The 21494-nt window shown below is 38.1% G+C and overlaps 1 protein-coding gene across 6 annotated transcripts in view; it reads right to left on the bottom strand.

Annotated features, from left to right (window-relative positions):
- Positions 1-21494, bottom strand: part of ZFYVE28 (zinc finger FYVE-type containing 28) — a 147238-nt gene that overhangs the window by 61644 nt on the left and 64100 nt on the right. For 5 of the 6 annotated variants that reach the window (XM_048942542.1, XM_048942544.1, XM_048942546.1 and 2 more), the window contains exon 2: positions 14040-14180. In XM_048942542.1, coding sequence (XP_048798499.1) covers positions 14040-14180 — 141 coding nt within the window. Of the gene's footprint in view, positions 1-14039; positions 14181-14554; positions 14697-21494 lie in introns of those variants that run through there. The other variant, XM_048942543.1, reaches the window with a different exon arrangement.

Below are 21494 nucleotides of genomic sequence, written 5' to 3'. Positions count from 1 at the left end.
GCTACTATAATGATTTCAAATCTCAGCTGCTTCGAAGAATGCCAGCCAACTTAGACAGACTAGCCAATGCATTGTAAGCAAATTAGTCTTTTCTTTAAAATAGCTTTAAGAAACATTCAATTTAGTTAATTACAGCATTCTGCTTTGTAAGCGAACGAATGGGTTCAGATACATGGCAGCATGGAGGTTTTGCTTTAATTTAAGCAACAGAAATCAATTAGTTGGAATTGAAGTCGTAAATCTTTCACTTGATCCATCTTTCTACATAAAAGCCTCCGGATGTTAATGTATCCTTTGGTGGCTTTATCCGTTATCTGCTGGATCATTTGCATACAGGGATGACACTTCTGTTTCAGCTGCTCTCTTCAGGATTTCCAACAGCACAATGGCCAGTGCTGCTTTTGGGATTTCTTCCAAGTTCTGCATTTCCTGGAAAACAGAACTGGGTGCTTCCTGTAATGAAGAACGTTTCTTTATATTTATTTTGATAGGAAATATAATGAGCAGCAGAGAGACAGTGAATGCAGTTAGCCGCAGCAGAGGACAAAAAGTTGGTTTATTTTTGGCCCAGGAATAATTGGCCATATACTCAATAATCAGAGCAAAAAGCCAACAGTAACCACTGCATTAGCCTTTGGATATGTACAAAAAGAAGAGCTAATAGCTCCATCTTAGCTATGGTCTAAAAGGTATGCTTCTGTCAGTGAAAGGCAGACTTATCTAACCTTCCGTACTTATCCTTGATAAAATCTGTGTTGCCCTCCATGCCATTAAATTTAATATAATTTTCTTGAAATCCTCTACAAGAGGAAAGTAGCTTCCTGTGTTGCTAAGTACCTACCTCTCCGTTCTGCATTATTTGAATTATCGTAGTATCTAGCCATGGTAACACAGTCTGATAACATTACCATGAGCTCAACAGACAGTGTTTTTTGACATCTTCTTTGGAATATGTCCTTCAAAATTCCTGCTTCCTTTTCCAGCTTGACATTAAGTTGCAGACCACTTCAACAGTGTATTGCTGATGAAGAGAAGCGACTCATAAACAGAAATTACATAAAGAGACATATAGGAAGATCCTGCTCTAATTTAAGGAATTAGCTGGCACTCAGGCTTTTATGACTTACTCCAAGCAAAACATAACAAATGAGGTATGCTTTGTAAGTAAAGTGACAGGACTTCAGAGAACACCCACATTCTGGCTTCAGAACCCCACAGGGTCTCTGCCAGCCCATTTCAGTGATCACAGCCTCTTTCCACACAGCAAAAAGTCCCACTGCTTTCCCCCCACCCCATTTTGCACAAATGTCAAAAGTCATGCTTTCAGTCCTTTTCTTGTCTGATGAGCTTTGTAATTATTTCTCACTGCTAACTTCTAAATGTTCCCCTTTCTAAAAGCAACTTCAGACTTCCCTCAGTTTTGTCCATTAGCTAACTTAACCTAGCACACTATAAAATGCTTCCAAAATTCATTGTGAATGAAAGACAGCTAGCAGTTTAAACACTATCTCTCTACCACAGCAGCAACAATTGCTGCAGCCTGTGTTGAACTGCAGAAAAGCTTCTCTTCCCCAACAGCCTTGATGGCATATGCTTACGAAGGCACAGCACACTCCAAATAACACAGGTTTATTAACGGAAATGTTGATCTTATCTTCTTTATGTGCTCCAATTTATTATGCATACACTGAAGAATTACATCTACAAGCAGAGTAATTGATGCATATGAGTCTGTGAAGATGGGCACCAGTTAAGTTGCAGATATTTGATCACAGCCTCAAATACGTGTTTTTTTTTTTTTAAACCAACAAATACTCATAAATTTCCAGACTAAAACAACTATTTACTAAGCCAGCATTCATTCTTCCAATGGATTACATTTATATTTAACTTAAACCTGCTCTGAGAGTCTCCCTTTAACACAAAGTCCTAATCATGGAATTAATTTCTCTTTTGTCATGCTCCCCATCCAAATATAGCTCTCAGTAAATACAAAAGAAATCACCATTTCCAGAAGGGATGTTCCTAACTACCACCAACGTGTAAGTCGACATTAAGTAACACATCACTGCAGGGCATCCTCTGTTTGCAAAGAAGAACATGTTCAGATCTCAAAACATCTCAGTGTTCCCAATGTCATCATAGGGGAAAAAAGAAAAAAAAAAGAGAATAAAACCAGCCACCTGTTTTCTCCACACCAACAAGCCATTAGTTAATAAGAGGCATGACAGCCTTAACTGAAATGAAGCATACCTGTACTCGTACTGAAGAACTGGGCTCTCAGCACAGAGCTTTTTAGCCAAGCCTTCCTTCAGCAAGAAGGGAAAACTTAACTCTGTACACAGTAAAACAAGGTATTACTAGATAAACACTGTGGCACTGTGGATAGAGACACGCTCCTAAAACAGTTTAATAAGTACTAGAGCTTTTTCCATAAAGACTCCATAAGATTTGTCTTGTAATAAAAGATGCTTGAAAACAATCAAGTAAATAAACTGGTACTTCAACATCCCCTTTACGTAGCTTCAAAGCAACAGAGAAATAATTCCTCTGAACATGGGCATGTGCTAGAACAAACGTTACCAGGTTTCCTGGCACAGCAACCTCAAAAATGCCTGAAAATGTACTGCAGGATCTCTCAAGAACTTTAAAGTTGGTATGTGCTTTTGAGCATTGCTTCAAAGGTACTCAGCAGCAGAGGCCAAGAGCAGAACAAGGAACGCACCATCATGACTTATTGCCACCTCTAGTAAATGCTACTGCAAGTCTTTATTCCAAGCAAAAGATTTTAAAATATTAATCTTCCAACATACGACCAAAAAACAGAAGGGGAAGAGAGTCCTTGGTTAGTTGATGGAGTTATCTGATGACCCAACTTATGGTCAAGCATTTTGTATTTTCCAGCCTCCTTGCTCATCATTCTATAGTCAAAAATAACGCAAATCACCAAATAACTTCCAACAAAGAAGAAAAGCAGTTAAATAGACATAGAAAGCATAGAATTATTTCTATTAAATCATTTCTAATTTAAAAACAGTTATTGCTGCACATTTGTTTTTCACCAAGTATCACTCTGTTGGTAACTTCTGGGGAAAAAAAAAAAAAGAAAAGCAAATGTAAAATCTGCAGACAGAGCCTACTTTCGTTATAGAACCAAAATAATCAACATTTCTTATACTGAGAGTAATGAAATAAGAAATACTGTAATAAATTATTAAAAAATGAGATGAAACTACAGCCAAAAAAATTTTTTTTATCAGATTTAAACAATACAGCATAAGCATTTATTTTCCAGAATTTATGGATAACCTTGATATCACCAATTAAATTAATCAAAAAATGCCTCTGTTTCATTTTTCTTTGTCTTTTTTTTTAACTGACACTGTTGTCACTTTAAATCAAAGTGTAAAAGAGAACAATTTTCTCTGAACAAAGCTAGGCTCATCCTCTTATCAGTCAACTGCCCAGTCCTTCTGGCATGAATTTCTGAGTTTCCTAAATCTGTAGCAAGTCTCTTAAATATAGCACCTGTGGGAATTTCTCTAGAGCCCTGCAGCTCTGTTACACTTCATGTAAACTCACATACAGGTGCAAATCAGGATACCAGCATGAGTCCATCCTTATCACAGATCAATGAATAATGAATACCCAAGTGTGCCAGTTCTATTTGATGGAGAGATTCTGCCTTGGATTCCTACTTCTCCCCTTCTGCTGTTCAAAAAAACCACCCTTATTATCTACAGTTTCTAAATTTTGGGAACACTAAGACAAAGATTTTCAATTTCTTTAAGTTCATTTCTTCCCTGTAGCTCAAAAATTGCCCAGCTGTCTCCTTCACTGACCTCACTAACATCACTAATACAACGTCTCAAGGGCTGCAAATTGAACAGACCAGAAACACTTGGCCATTACTTCTTCTAAAAGCACTCTGGGCTCAAGTCATGCTGTTTAACCGTTATATCATTTAACAAAATAACTAATAGATTCTTGCCAACTTCTAACCAGTCACAAGGTCTCAGAATCCAATGGAGAGTTTCTGAAAGACTTAGTCTAACTTGTCTCATTTAATGGTATCTATTTCTGTCTAATTCCAGAGGAAAATGTTCTTCGATGGACAGATGCAATCAAACATGAAAATGTCACACCTCTGAATTGCCTCACCGTTCACAGTGATTACAGCACATACTCCCAGTTTGCACTTGTCAAGAATGTTAATGAATACAATTAGTATTCCCCAGATAATTTGCTGCCAATTCACTATGACACCATCATTGTCCTGTGAGTTATTTAACTGCTCTTCACAGGTACCTTCTTCCAACCAAGAGATATTCATTAAAGCTGACTTTCATTTTAAACACTGTTTTTTCATCAGCACGGATACAATTCAGATAAAATAAAGAATAAACGGCCTGTCCTAGAGATCCCTGATTGTCATACCACTTGAAGTTTTCAGATAAGAGAAGACACTTTCAGATTAGTCAGTTTTTAAAGATGAGCAGCAAACAGCATTAGGCCATTCTGCAATATAAGCTGACAGGTAGCAATGCCAGGTCGAGAAGCCTAGCTCTTATCTCTCCCACTTTGCAGCTCTCAGTCTTATCTCCAGCCTGTACCAGGCAGTCTTATCAGCACTGGCAGCTTCCTTGTACACCAGGCATATGTGAAGGGGTTCAGCGCACAGTAATCCAGGTCATTTCCCTGGTAAAGTTGATGGGATGACACTGCAAATATTTGCATCAGTACAGGTGAAAATGTGGCTTTTTAGCCATCTAAAGCTGGCTGCAGCTTATTTAAACTGGATAAGGATCTATACAACCACCCCTCTCTCCATTCCTGGCTGTGGATACTCATCCAGCTGTACATCAGCAATTTCATACCATTGCACAACCATACGTACAGCACATCAGTTTTGCTGCGAAAGCAATGCCAAAGATCTGGCTACAAGCAGGCTTCCAGGCAGATTCAACCAGCCTCAGAGCTTGCTCAAGCCCTGCTGGAACACAAACGTGCTTCCTGGGACAGACAGACTGCTATAGGAAGAAAGACAGATGAGGTTGCCTAATCAGTTTAGATCACTTCTAACATGAAGCTCTGCTCTGAGGTTCTACCATGCTAAAGTGCAGGGATAGGAACAAGAATTGTGTGAGCTGGTGATGGAAAACCTTAATAGCAGCGCTGTCAATGGATCATGGAATTACAGCCAAAAGGAACCACATGCTATAACACCAAAATCCATATTTCAGGAAATGTTTTCAAAATGAAGTTTATCTTGTTTGCTCACATTCAGCCACATATCCAGACTAGTACTACATCAGCCATCAGCCATACAGTTTTATCCAGCAATAGCTCAATTAAAAAATACCCAAAGCAGAGCCCAAAACTTTGCAGGTACATATTCTGAAACTGAGTTTTCAGGCTCACGAACATTTCAACTGTCAGTATATTTAACATGACCAATTTGAGAATTTCCTTGTAAAATAAATTACAGAAAGAGAATGCTGCCTGTTGAGGAATGCACTTAGAATTTGATTTTCTCAATTATAAAATATGATGTGCTTTTAGGATCTTATTTGCATTGCAGAATAAGTCAGACAAGCACAGATATGTTAATTAGGTCTACTGAGAGCCCTTCTTATTCCAGCTAGAGGGTTAAATTATTTTCCAGGCAAATTTGCAAAACCCCCACAGAAGCACAGATAATAAACAAGGCAGATCCTGAGGCCGCTGGTTTGCAGGAATACACAAAAACAGTAGAATACTTTTTAAACCCAGCTACTGTGAAAATCTGAAGTACAATTATTACATAAGCCTGATAGAATCCACCCTTTGAATATTTCTAAGATTACACCACACCTAACAAAAAAAAAAAGACATTAGGTCAATACAACAATTTGTCTCAATGCCTCTTGTATTTACGCAGATCAATTTACTGAGCTTTGCAGTTAAGAATGATCACTTAGCTATTTTATCCCTGGGGCTCCTGAAAAATCACAGAATACAAGCATTTGCTGCTTGGTATTTGCTTCAGTAAATTTTATCCACTGAAAACTTACTCATAAGGCTGAACCAAAAATGTACACAACAACACAAGACACAACCAAGAGCACAACTGCTGTTTTTCTCCTCTTGCCCCCTTCTCTGAACAGGGATCACTTCTGCAGTATTGCCATTTGGGAAGGACCATGTACTAAGGTAATACCACTGCTGTTTATCTCACCACTCTTTTAATGGAAGTAATACTATTTTGAGTAAGAAGTGAAAATCCAGCAGAAATAGATGCGTGAGAAAGTGAGCATTCTTAAACTAACAGAGCATTCTTCCTGCATAATTCATTTCATACAGATATTTGTTTTCCAAGGTGTCCCAACTTTTCATGTGTACAAGCAGTGCAAAAGCTTGCAGGAACAAAGTCTACCATCTGCTGCCTGCTCTCCAATAAATAAACCTAGGCTCATCATAAGCTGCTTACATATCAACTTTTCCCATCTTCTCTAAAGTGTTCCTAACTTACTAAAACATGTAGTACTTTGAGAAACCAAGTTATTTATAATTAAATGACTGTTGTGAAGTCTGCACCAATCATTTTAGAATATTATGCTGCAATGAACTAACCCACATTGTTTCCAGTGCATAAGTCTGAGGAAGACATAGATTGTATCTTTACAATGCAAAAAGAGCTAGGAGTTGTGACTGAACTATTTATATTTAATACTCTTCCCTCTATCTTATGATAAAGTCCCAATGACTGACCAATTTAGCTTAATGGCTAACAGGTTTTTAATTTTTCCTATTAACATGCAGAAGTCCTTGATGTGCCCAATGTGTAATACATGTAGATATAGATCTGTATGCAGACTCTATATAAAGACTTCCTTTTGTTAATAAAAACTTATAACCTATACAAGATAAAAACAGGTTGCAAAATATTCCACGAAATATTCATAATAATCCTATATTTGAAATATATAGGCAGTATTATTAATGAAATATATTGCTGTTATATTCATCCAAAACAGTTAATGACTTACAAATTATTTCATATAGGCAAGTTTAACCTTTAGCTTTCAAAGCTGTTAAGATCCCAATGTAAATTGACTGCTATGACACTGCTATGGATTTTCTTTATGAAATTAATTTGTCAACTTGTGTTTCTTATCATGCTTGTCCAGGATGAAAGAAGAATTAAATGATTTACTTTCTTAAATGATTAAGTGAAAAGGCATTTAAGCAGAAAACAGACTTAATCACCAAGGACAGAAATATCAAGTAAGTAATTTGTACATAATCAAAATGGCTTAGGTTGGAAGGGACCCAAAAGATCATCTGGTTCCAACCCCTCTGCCATAGGCAGGGTTGCCAGCCACTAGATCAGGTTGCTGTAATGGTTGTCTCAGATCACCTCCTTGCCTTGCATGTGCCTTCATTTCTTCCATGACCTTCCCAGGCACAGACATGAGGCTCACCAGCCTGTAGCTTGCTGGGTCTTCCTTTCTCCCTTTTATAAAAACGGTTGTGATGTTTCCCTTTCTCCAGTCACCGAGGACTTCACCTGACAGCCGTGACTTTTCAAATACGATAGAGAGAGCAACTTGGCAACCACATCAGCCAGTTCCTTTAGGAGCCTGAGATGCATGTCATCCAGCTCCACAAGACCTGTACATGTTCAGCTTTGAGACTCTTCTCTGTCATTCAGCAGTACATCCCTCTCCCCCCACTGAAATCTAATTTAAAGCTCCAGTGATAAGCCCAGCCAGCTTGCTACCCAACCCAGAATACTCTTGCGCCTCCTGAGCAGTTGCATCCCATCCAATGTCAACATGCATAGTCTACTGAATCTACACTGTTGATCTTGTAAGGATGCTGCTAACGTGTATGGAGAAGTTGAAGAAAGAAGGCAATCATGAGACTGCATAACTGGTTTAGATGCTGATATGTGAATTCATCCTGCTTTGCAATAGTTAAGAAAGAGAAAAGAGAGAGAGTGAAGATAAATGGAACCGACAACAATTCTCTGATGACACCATCAAAGAGTGTGGAAAAACTACAAAACTATAAAGCCCCTGAGAGTGAGACACATTACATTAGTGCCCACAAAAGTGGATCTGGTATAGTCCCATATCTCACAAATGCTGAGTAAAGTCAGTTTCAAAATGACCTTACACCCTAGTCCTCGTTTAGCCTTCAAATGCACAAAAATTGCCAGTGTATCTCAGATACACCATGTCAGCATTCAGTCAATATACTGTCACGTCCATTCTTCTTAATATGAATATAATCTAGGGCTCACAATCACACATTAAGAAATAGAACATCTTTTTAAACAGTGTCAGAAGACTCAAAGAACCTTCTGATTATTTCTGCCTTAACTGTTAGCAGCTGAGTTCTCTTTCTTATAAAAGAAAATACTGTATTTTATTTGGGACAGAAATGTCTCTATAGCAAAAAAAACCACAAAGTTTCAGCTTTCTAATTGAAGTACATATAAAATATTAACCCTGTTTTCCTGTTAAATGGCTGACATCCTCATCTTCCACCAAAGATAAATTATTTTTCCTTACAAGTTTGCATGCAAAGAACCTGGCCATCATGAGCAGATGGCGCAGTGTGACCGAGCATCACAAGCCCTTTCAGCAACAACCACCCGCCTCCCCAGCACACGCTACTTAATACAAACACATCCCTCTTCACACTGATAAAAAATTAATCATATTTTATATAGAAAGACAAGTTTCCTTTTTTATTATTTAGTAACTTGTGATTCTAGCTTCAGTTTCATCCTTGTGAAATAGAAATATGCACAAAATAAGGAAATCACACTAAAATGCTTTCCATCCTTTGCTGCAGAGAAATCCCCACATGCTCTGTGACAGCTTGCTGCATGCAGGGATGGCTCTCCCCAGCTTGCTCAAGATGCAGCATAAGCATTTTTGGAATCCTGCACCACTTCTGCACTCTTGGTTTGGCTATATTTTAACTAAAGAGAAAAAGAACCTTGGCATTTACAATCTCAGTTACATACACGAAGCAAGCAGAGGTGAAAGGCAAGCAGAATGTCTACCTCACATCAGGCCATTCCTAACTCCTTCCAGATGTGTCCCATTATCAAACAGCAATGCAGTTTCATCCAAACATCAAAAAGCACCAGATGAAGAGATTGCCTATTTTTAGATCTCTCTTACCCATTCAACTCCAGCATCAGATAGCAAATAATATTTTAATGCTTATTTCAATGACGAAAGCTGGAATTCTTGTCATTTCTAAATTAAAAACCAGATTTTAGCTGGCCAAGCTGTGACAAGGGAGGTTCCTCAGAGGACTCCAGCAGCATTTTGCCTTCAATCTTTTTATTTGTTTTTCCCAAAGCTGGTTTTTACCCACTTTCCACGTAACACAGGCAGCTCATGCTGCCCGTAGCTGAGAACCAGCACGTAACAGGTGCGCTCCTACGAAGTAGGAGCCGAGCTCTGTTTTCCTCAGCACTTGAATAGCAAGCAGCTCATCTCAAACTGATATTTTCAGTTGTTGAAATAAGCTGTAACAAATAAGGAGATAAGTATGACTGGATGAAAGAGAGCGTTTCTGATACCATTCTCACAATGTATTTTCCATTGCTACAGAAATTGAGGCAGGCAAATGATAACAACAAAATGTGTGTCAGCTTCCTCTAAGGGCTCTGGTTCCCCAGTAATACAAATATATACCAGGAGAGATAATGAGGTTCAGACTCATAGGTGCCTACGTGGCCATCAGTGTAAGGACTAACCTGTATTTGTAAGTTGCACACTAAGGACTACATACATTTAAAGCCTGATGTTTCATCAAATTGAAACTACAGAGCAATGACTCAAAAATGATGGACTTCCAATTTAAGGTATTCAAGTAGTGTTTCCCAAGTGGCTCCATCAAGCGAATAGCAGGAAAAGAGAAGAGCCAGTATAATGTTACCAGTCAATCATTCGAATAAGAGCTGAGAAAAACAAGGTTTCACAAATAGTAGAAATTTCTCATTTTACCACTCTGTGGCAAAGTGCAAGCGGTACCTTATCTCAGCGAGTAAATGTCTTGCTTCAGGTCAATGCCCTGGCAGGGGCAAATTTCTTCCCAAGGTGCTTTAATGGATGGAATGACACAGTGCTGAGACATAACCTGCAGTTCAAGGAATTATTTTGATAAAACCATGCTGGGAACTGACTCATCTGCTATTCTGAGAACTTGATGCTTTACAGAGAGAAGTAATTCTCAATGTACTAACCCAGCAAGTACTATGATCCTCGGACTCCTTCGCAATGGGAAGCACTCACACACCATTCAGTTTTGACCTCTCAAGATCTTACAAAATCTCTCGGTTAGAATTAAAGGTGTTTCCAGTTTTCATTCTTCAACTTCACTGTGATCTGCAATATTTAACATTAAACCTAATTCCACTTAGATGACTGAGAAATTGTTTTAAATAAATCAGTTCATGTACCATAATACTAATAAATGTGAAAATAGTAATGGTCATGACAAATACATTCAGAGAGTTATCACAAATGTGCGAATGATTAATTAAAAAACATACATTAGGTGTTGTTCCTTCTTATGAAATTCAAGGGCAGAAAATGCCCTACGACACTGGGAAGGGTGGGAACCACACAGAAAAGGACATCTACTACTAATCTTAAGATAAAAACATTTCAACACTAGTTATTTGTATTGCAAACAGAAAAAAAAAAACTCGGATGAATCAGCGCTGCGCATTCCTCAAGACGCACAGACGCAAACATGTTGGTTTGCTTTTAAGTATCTTCCCAGTATTATCATCAATCAAGTTCAACAAACCAAAGTATATCACTCTACCTTCTGTTTTTTTTTCACTGAAGTGCAACATATATAACTTTTTATCATGCATCTCTGCACACAACAGAATGCAACACCAGAAGAAGTGCTTTACTCCGTTAGATATCAGCCACACTAAAAGTGCAAGACAACATATCTGTTAATACAATACATTCTTATAATACTCTGCTGTTGACACGCAAACACCAAAACAAAACAAGGGATATCATTTTTGCAGGAAGCTACCATAACCACAGCAAACTGCAAAACAACACCTTCGTACTAATTGATACATTCTACTTGGCACCATGCTAACCAGTCAACTCACAGCATTTAAAATTCAAGATGCAAGATCTTCGGTTTTTATAAGTTAATTTACTGTTAGAAATGTGATTTTATCATCAGTGAAACAGTATGAAAGCAGAACAGTAAAAAACAACATTCAGAGTTACAATTTATTTTTCATATCCTTGAAAACTGAAGTTCTCTGTATATGTGGAAAAAAAACCACCACAATAAGAATTATTGAAGTACCAGAGCTTCAGCTTATCTTGACTAATATTGCTATTATTGATAAGACAGAAAATACAAAAAATATCCATTAAAGCACATTCTCTAGGTAGAGTCCTTTTGTTTTGCCTGAATTAGTTTACATACTGCAGTAAACTTGGAACTCTTTTGAAACAGTTCCAAAAATTGAAAATATAGACACAGATAGAAAGCACATCTCCTGTGTTACAATCAAGATCCAACAGAATAGAAGCTCTCGAAAAAAGAATCTGAGTTCCTAAGACTTGTGGCTCTGTCATAAAGCAGCACTAGTTTAAAGGCAGTTCTCTCCCATAAACAAAACAGTAAAATTTCATAATATCACCTACTAAGCAAACACTAAATTTAGCTGAAAATAAACAACCAAAAAAAAGTTTTTTAAACAAGAAAAGGTAGGTCAAGGGATTTCAGAAATATTCAAGCCTGATAGAAAGACTATGTCTTTATGAACTTAAGGAGATAGTTTTTATCTAGGTTGCAAATTATCTAGATTTAATAAATTATCCAGATTGAAAGTGAGCCATACATCTTACTAATACATTTAAAAATCAAGGACAAAATAGGAAGAGAAAAAAAAAATTTAAGCATAAGGTTCAGAGCCTGTTTAGCTACATTTGCTGTGGGCACAAGATCTTTTTCAGAGGCATCATGTGAAAGAGCCCGATTCACACAATGTAGCTGCTGCATTGCTTTCACATGCACAGCCTTACATGACAATTATTTTGATCCATCTGCCTCAAACACCACCATACTTCATCTGCAGCCCTTTCTTCTCCACTTTTCCTATGCGATATTTGATTAGCAAACACCTACACTTGGAATCCTTTCTAAAATACTGCTCTTTATTCTGTGTCCTTTACACAACAAATTCTTAAGGGAAAAAAAAAAAAAAAAAAAGAAACATAATACAAATATATACTTTTTAAGCTGCTTACTACAAAATAATGCAAGACCTGAACAGCAAAGTCATTTCTGAAATAACATTTGCCTATGATCTGACCTATACTGTAGAACACTGAACATTAAAAATTGCAAAAATAGCTGCATAAAAAAATAAAACTCAATCTTTTCTTTCTTGTCCAGCAACAGATTGTTTTAGTAACAGCAATCTGTTAGACAAATGAAAAGAAGAAATTACCAGGCATCAGACTGTATTAAGAGTCACAAGACAGTGAGTCATAACACAGCAAGCCAAGTAAACTGACCAAGGACTATGAGAGCTTGCATTTCTTGCATTCCTACAGCTAAAAGATTCAGAGAAGCTACTCTTTAAACAGAAAGGTCTGTCTAAACTGCAGTGAGCAAATAGGAACACCTGTGCACCTGCTGAGAATCGGGGAAGAAGTTTTTACCTCCAGGGATAAAGCATCAAGAAGAAACTGTTCATCTACCCTTGTTACCAGAAAGCCTTCACTAGTATCAGCTGGGAAAGAGTTTGCCTAGGAAGTCTGTGGAATGTCCATTACTGGGGGTTTCTAAAAAGACAAGTCAGACAAGTTTGTGAAAGGTGGTTTAGGTACAGCTGATACCTCACAGAGAAGACAGACATCAATGACTTTTTAAGATACCCTTACACGTATATTTTTCCTCCAAGGTACTGAATTCTGGCTGTTTCCAGTTTGGTAGACTCAAACTCTGCATTTTTCTCTAGTGATTGTGCAGTAGGACTTAGATTTTTTTTATATTCAGTGGAAATGATTTTTTATTACCATGGTCTCCGCACTTGCATTTCACTCAATTGACAGCAAGTGCTTACTTTTCATAAATAAATCCTCCTGAGCATGGTGAATCATGGACTCCAGGACTTTGCATTATGTCATGCTGGTTGGTGCAACAGGGAGGGTGTGTATGGAAGCATTTGTGCAAGAATGAAGTGTTTCACAAAAGTAGTTTACATTTCTAATTTATTGAATTTTATTGTTGAAAAAAACTTATTGTACAATGGTATACATTGTGACACAAAGTCATATTTCTCAATTACTTTTCAATTTCTGAATTATTTTTCTTAACAAATCAAATCACAAATTCATCCAAGTTAAAGAACTAGATTTAGCTTGTCTTTGCAGTCTCCAATTCTTCCCCCTCCAAGTCATGCTTAGCCACAGTTTCAGCAAATATTATGAGGAATCATTTCCTCAGTGAACTATATTATGCAACAAGAACTCAGAAACAGATTCATACTTTTGAAATACTTTACAAATAAATATCCTCTTCTGTTTGGTTCCTCAGGAGTTCCTCTTAACTCTAAAGCTTTTTATGTGAAGCAGATAATATTCTTTCCAATTAGCAAAGATACCAGCTGCTCTCACATAGCTTATTTACTAATTAAAAGCTATCAGATTTATAAAATATAAAAGCTAATCATCTACAAAAGATGTGGCTACTTTACACTGCCTGAAATGTTTCAGTATTTCTCTCATTCTAGTGAGCTCCATGTGCAAAGAAAATCTTACTAATGTGTTCTCATTTAAAAGAAACCATCAACAAACACTTTAATGAGATGAAATAGATTTATGAATAGCATTTTCAAAGAAAATAGGTGTTAAACTAATAAAAGGCATATATCTACCAACGTCATCTTAAAGGAATTCGACAATAAAAATTAATTCATACAATAAATAGCATTTAATGCACACAAAAATGCCAACTAAATCATGAATCACTTTCATTACCTGACAAGAGCGAAACTGATTGACCAGCAGTGTGCATCTCTGTGGGTCTTTTCTTCCATCTAAACTGTCCAGTTCAGCTGCTACTTGATTTAGTTCCTCATCGGCATAGTAGAACTGAGCAAGGAGCTGCGGGTCTGTTCTCTGTGTAGAAGAGATGCATAGAATGTTGAGTTACAGAATATTACGTTACTTCTGCACAATTACAAAAATACTCCAGTGAATTATATTGATTGGAATTTATTTTTTAAGTCATTTAAGCCAGATTAGTAGAGCATCAGCACAAAAAGAATGACACTGAGACATTTACATAGACTTACAAAATCTTCCTACCTTGAAGAAAAAAATCTCTCCTCCAACAAAGCGGGTATTATTAAACTACTGTTATCTCCAGAACCATCCTGGCATTCTCACTCATGGTGGCATAATTGCCTAGTGGACAAACAACTGAATCACAAGCTTTGCTTATTAAATAAAAGCTTGCTTCAAGTTTGGCAAAACAAGAGAACAACCACCACCTGCTGCCAACACAAAGCCATGCGAGGGGCCTTCAGGAGAAGCTTCTACAGCTGCTGGTTGGACTCATGACCACTGCAGTGACTCCTGAAATCCAACCATCAGCAGAGGTTTATGGACACCGGTGAGATCTGCCTGAGCGTTCTCTTTTCTAAGCTAAGTTGTCCAGCTCTCTCAGGCTCTCCTCAGCAACTGAAATGATGAGAGCACAGAAAGTAACGTGAAATATCAAGTATTCACAAAATACAACTCTGGCAGAAAAAACCCTTTGGGCTTTTGCATTACACAAGCGTTAAACCTACAGAGCTGTACAGTCACACAGTTAACTACTGTGAGACCTGGTCTCATTAGTGATGCTACAGACCGCCTCGCTGGTGCATGCTGCATGGTTTCTCAACTAGCAATTTAATAGCCCAACAACAACAGCCTTCCCTGAAAGCAAACACACCAGCTCCTGTTCCTACATGTCCTACTTATGCATGAATATAATGATTTTAGGCTATCTTTCAGCTTTCTACATTGGTAGTTCACACCATTTGAACTGGGAGGCAAGTCAGAAATACTTTTTAAGTTGATGAAACATAGTAATGAAAGTAAACGTAATGAAAACTAGGATTTTTTTTTTAAGCAAGAAACCAGTTGCTTTCTACAAAATAAATGACAGAAAGCCTTGGCAATCTTTAGATTTTTCCTCTGCATTCTTTCAATGTTGTCTTTTATTAAGCAGCTACAGTGCACTGAGCATGAATTGTGAGACATTTAAATTTCGGTTTCATTAAAGCCTTGATAGAAAAACACTCAGGGAGAGAGATAAAGCTTGTACACGGGGAATAAACAAAATCTAGAATTAAGGACACTATGGAGAAACCCTACAACTGAATTACTTAATTTTGTTGAGCTTAGCACAAAATTCTCACAGCTCCCTTAACCAATTATTTTTATTATATCTGGTGTTTACATTTTCCTTTAGTATTTACCGTCATCAAGAAAACTTTCTAGATAAAATCGTTAACCGAAGACACAGGAATTCATGCATGGAAGTGTGGCAAAACACAACTTATTTATATGCATCTAAATTGCACTGCAGAAGCAAAATAAGGCAATTTGTTGAGTGGTTCCAAGCTAAAAAAGCAAATGTAAGACCAAGGCAGTTAGCTCCCATGTGGCTGATATTTTAAATTGGAGAAACAAAAGTTTTAATTGAGTTCTCTCGCCTGTGTTATGTTTGTTGTGGATTAGTATTGTGATCTTTGATTAATTGTGTCAATCATGTGGGACCTGGCAAGACAAACCTGCATGAGATTTTAAATCTCCTAGCAGGGAGGCATTTAAAGTTGATGCCCACAACTTTCTAAATTCAATTTGTTCCAACCAGTAGGAGAAAAGAGGTAGCACCATACTCTGTGCCAATTTTTGCTTTCAGTTTGTGCAAAACGTGGTTCAAATCATTCTATCAGAATAGATTACTATTCACTGGCAGAGTAACAGTTAGTATTTCTCATCTTCAACTGTTCAAGTTAATAGAAAAACTACATTTAAGTGCACCTAACAAAGAACCTATCGCTTAATATTCTATTTGTTTCCAGAATTAACCACATTTACAATCAAATTTGTTCATCTAGATTTTTGTTGTGACTAGCTGGACTCACCCCCTAGGTATTGGATCTTGCCTTTTTCCACTAGAGCATCATGTGTTGCAGCTACTTCTGTTATTTTCGTATCCACAGACTGCAGGAACCCTTGTTGCCACACTGCCCTTGTACAACCTGTACAGATCTTTGTTCCTGTTCTGTTGGGGTGGTAACAGATAAAAAACATAGCCAAACACCACCCTGAGCCTGAGCTCTTCACATAGGAGTCTCCTCCACTGTACAAGAACATCTTGTATTCCCTCTGATGTTTGTCTGCATTTCACAAGTCATATTCTAAAAGATTCAGCCCACCAAGTGATGCAGGTTATCCTCATGTATCCTCATAATTGCCAGCATGTGACAAACCAATGCAGGACTGCATTCACCACAGATTCAAAATCAGTTTTTTTGTGCATTGGTAATTATTTATTATCCTCATTTATAAGATATACATCAAGTATTGCTCCAGTCAATACAAAGATAGGAATTGGATATCATCAGTTACAGTAATAGTTCATTATTCCTTCTATTAGGAAAGATCAGTCACAGAATTTTTTTGATGTGTGCATTCTCACCCAACAGCACACACACTTATTTCTTATTAGGCATTACTCTTCATTCTCAGCTCATTGGGTCAGAGATTTAATGCAGAAGGCTGCCTGCCATTGACAAGTTCAGTACTGAACAGCCCACGTGAGAAGCTGTATTAACTACCAAACTGGTTACACACAGATTTTACCAGCAAATCCCCACCTAGATTACGGCAGTTCAGTTTACTGCACAACAAATTCTGATTTCATTTTTATAAGGATTTACATCGACTATAAGAGAGTGGTAAAAGGAAAACACCTTAGGTTTAAGTAAGCTGTCAGATACAGGTTATTAGATAAGTAACAGGTCTGTAAGATTACACGATATCAGTTGAAAAGATGCTATTCTCACATCTTGTAAACAAGCTGGTCTTTATCAAAAACAGAAGTTGTCACTTAAAAAAAAGAAAAAGTGTAAGCAGACTGGAAAAAGAAGAAATTCTAGCTCACACATCCGAGCACAGGACAGAAGCTAGCAGCCAGACAGAAAACAGATACTATAAAGAGAAAATAAGGTGCTAAGAGTAATGTCAAACCAGTCAGTAATTCCAGAATTGTTTTCAAAATCAAGTTTCCAGAAATAAGGATTTTTCTAGTACAGAATTTCCCTGTTTTGAAACAAGATTTGAAGCATCTTCTATATGATTTTCATGTCACCTTTTGAGCATACTGCTTTTTTTTTTTTTTTTTTTTTTCCAACTAGCTCACATAAAATATGCATGGTCTTATAAATATAACAGACAGCAGCCCATAAGTTGAACACCAAGGAACATTTTCCCCAGATTTCTATGGTCCTTCATAGAGGATTTTAAGTTCCTCTATACAAATGAAGTCTCCACAACCACCATCAAAAATAGAGAGGGAAGATGTCATCAACACCAATAAGCCAAAGAACAGACTGAAACAAAATGAACCAGAGATGAACAAAATGCTAGCTAGTGATACAGTTATTTCCTGATTCTCCAGGAAATAACATTCATCATGTTTGAATTGCTGATATAAAGGTTTCAGAACAACAGATAAAGCCCAACCCTGCTTAAATAAAATTCATGTACTTGATATGAAAAGTTCCTTGGTTGTCCTTTTGAAGTTCTTCAGTATCTTAAATATTCATAGCTCTCCTACATGCTCAAGCCCTGATCTGACCCTAATCGAATGAAACCACAAGGAAATTTTTTTTTTTTAAATTTAATTATTTTTACCTTCTTCTGATGGTTAATCTAGATAGCTTTTTTGACAAGGGAACCCATAAGCCTACACCCACTGGGGAAACTTTTCAAATAGCATTTGTTAGTGGTAAAAGCTACATTTTACATACATTTTATCACACATTAAAAAGCAACTCCATCCACAAACAGGCAGGAGGCAATGCAACAACCCACAGGATTATATTGGGTAAAAACAGTCAGTCCCCATAGGATAATTTTAATTGCGATAGATGCCAGGTTATGTTGCCCTTCCATAGCCAAGATCAGTTAAACATCAACTCTAGTCTGCTACAGCTGATGGGATTTTACTATCTGACATGAGAAGTTGTAAGATATGGTGTTTGCATCAGCACAAGTGTTATATCTATATGGCCTCCACTGCTCCCCATTCAGGAATGGGATGGGTAGTATAAATGTCTGTTACTGAAGGCCAAGTTGTCAGCCTAAATCTGTTGCCTACTGTGTTTTGGGGCAAAGGAAACAAGTGGATTGTCACGAAACTAGGCAAACAGGATCAACCTCGAACTTTCCATTCTCTGGAACAAATGTAGCAGTTACTGGACTTTGCCAAATAGGAACAATTACTGCATGGCACAGAAATCAGAACAAAGTCCCCACAAGTGAAAGTACATTGGCTTTGAGATGGGAATTTGAAAATGCTGTAAGTAAAAACATCAGCCCTGTTCTCCAGCACACAGGTAATATTCTGTAACATTTTAGAAAACAACTCACTATACACCATATGCTTGGTGTATCACAAGGCAGATCTAGGTGCTAAGAATTTAAGTATGGCCAGTTCTACATCTCAGAGGTGACGTTATGTTCTCAAAGCCTAAAACAGATGTTGCACACTACTAGTTTTAAACTCACTAAACTTATTTAAGACTTATGTTAAAAAAAAAAAAAAAACTAAAAAAAAAAACCCACAAAACTTGAGGGTTGGTTTCTTTCTTTTTCTGAAGTAAAAGGATTTAGGCTCAAACTCCCAAACGTATCCATTGTAAGTGTGAAAAAATAATGGAATCCTTAGAGTTGGAAGGGACTTTTAAAGGCCATCTAGTCCAACTCCCCTGCAGTGAGCAGGGACATGCACAGCTACATCAGGTTGCCCAGGGCCTGGGCCAGCCTGGCCTTGAAAATCTCCAGGGACGGGGCATCAACCAGATCTCTGGTCAACCTGTGCCAGTGCCTCACCACCCCCAGTGTAAAAGACTTTTTCCTTTCATCCAACCTAAATCTCCCCTCTTCAAGCTTGAAGCCACTTCCTCTTGTTTTGCCGCCACAGACACTGCTAAACAGACTGTCTCCTTCTTCCCTGTAGCTCCCCTTTAGATACTGAAAGGCTGCTGTCAGGTCACCTCACAGCCTTCGTTCTCCCAGGCTGAACAGCCCCAGCTGTCTCAGTCTGTCCTCATAGGAGAGGTGTTCCATCCCTTGGATCATTTCTGTGGCCCTGCTCTGGATGTGCTCCAACGGCTCCATGTCTCTCCTGTACTGAGGACTCCACATCTGGACACAGCACTCCAGGTGAGGCCTCACCAGTGCAGAGCAGAGGGGCAGGATCACCTCCCTTGCCCTGCTAGCCATGCAGCACAGGGTATGGTTGGCTTTCTTGGATGCAAGGGCACATTGCTAGCTCATGTCCAGCTTGCCATCTACCAGTATCTCCAGGTCTTTTTCAGCAAGGTTACAGTCAATTCTTTCACCCACTTTCACTCAGCTTGTACTGGCAATGAGGGTTACCTCCACCCAGGTACGAGGCCTTACATTTGGATTTGTTGAACCTCTGCCCACTGCTCAAGCCTATCTAGGTCCCTCTGGATGACAACCTGTCCCTCTGGTGTGTTGACCGCACCCCACAGCTTGATGTCATCAGCAAATTTGCTGAGGGTGCACTCAACCCCACTGTCAGTGTCAGTGATGAAGACATTAAAGACTATCAGTCCCAGCACCGACCCCTGGGGGGCACTAGGGGGACTCATCACCGATCTCCATCCAGACCATAAATGGACCTTGAGTGACCAACACTTATTCAATTGAAACACAACTACACAGGTCACTGATGCACTAGCAAGCTTGATTGACAGATGACTTATTCCAAAGATTTAAGGCATTTCTTCAAAAGGGCATTGCCATTACATGGTTACGTAGCTTCATTGTCACCTCTACAAGGAAGTGTACGCACATTCTCTCCTCAGACAGATCCTTTGAAACTTTTTCATGCTTTATAAGAAGTAATAAATACGAACAAGAAAGAATCACTCTTTAAAAGATGGATGAGTCAATATCTGACATCTGATACTTCATTTCAAATATTACAATTTTTAATAGCAACAATACATATTCACATTAAAGGAAAAAGGGTCTCAGCAACTCAAAACATGCAAGTTTCTTGTTATTGTTTTATTTATCAAATCTACCAGCTTTACATCAAGAGCTACCTGTTAAAAAAGGGGAAATTATTCCCCCATGGTTTGTTATGTAGAATGTATGAAGCCTTAAAAACAATAGAAATGCATTTTTAAATGAATTTTCTTGGCTTTCTGATGTTGCACATGCATAAGAAAAAGTCCAAGATGAGCCCAACAATTACCAAGTGGATGTAAGAATTCATTAAAAAAAAAAAAAAGCAAGCACTGTGGGAAAAGCTACAGTCTGGTTAAAGCCTTACCAGCTGCTCTGTGTTTATCTATAGAATATCATTAGACAAGCTAGAAAGACAGGTAAACAGGTTGTTAGCACAAAAGAAAAAATGCTAGCAGTGCCTTAAGCAAAAAAGTCAGTGAGATAAAATAACAAATTATTGGAAAACAAAAATCAGGTGAGTTTTTCCAATACTAGCAACACTCTTCAAAAACCACATTTAAATTCTATGTCTCCACTACAGAATGGTAATACGAGAGCAATATCAGCCAAAAAAAATAGTCAGATAGGCTTCGCTGAACTAGAACAGCAAATATTTGAGACTGCCACAGTCAGATTTCACTCATGATGGATTAAGTCACTGTACACAGCTTCTATTTTTGTGTGCTCATAATACTAATCTAGAGAAGCATGTGCTCAAATTCATATTTTCTTGGGGAAGCACATAAGCATATGCTTAACACGTGTTACTTAAGCTTTTGGACACGCACTCTGCTGAACAGGAGTGGACCGCAGCTGAACCACAGCCTCTATATCTAGGAAACAAACATAACCTGAGGAAGAAGAAATGGTTTTGCTGTGGGGATATGAAGACGTCAGGCAGTGATGGAATAGCCATGGAAAGCATGGTAACTTCCAGGGCTGCTTCCTCCCTGAGCCCACTTGCCAGGGATTTCTATTTCCAGAGTTGTCTCCCGCTAAAAACAAAGGCAACTATGAGGAGCCTTAGGGAGAGCAAGAAGTCATTTCCGTCTTTATTCTGACCTGTGAGCTTTTTCATCCTATTTCCTCTGCTTAGGCTATTGAGGAGCAATAAAGCAGCCAGGTGGGAAGCTACGCCAGCCATGGTGCACCCACCAACTCTACAGC

This window comes from Lagopus muta, chromosome 4, assembly GCF_023343835.1.
Source record: "Lagopus muta isolate bLagMut1 chromosome 4, bLagMut1 primary, whole genome shotgun sequence".
In the NCBI taxonomy this organism is placed as follows: Eukaryota; Metazoa; Chordata; class Aves; order Galliformes; family Phasianidae; genus Lagopus; species Lagopus muta.
Note: the sequence above shows the minus strand (reverse complement) of the source record. Positions and strands in the feature narration are given on the sequence as shown.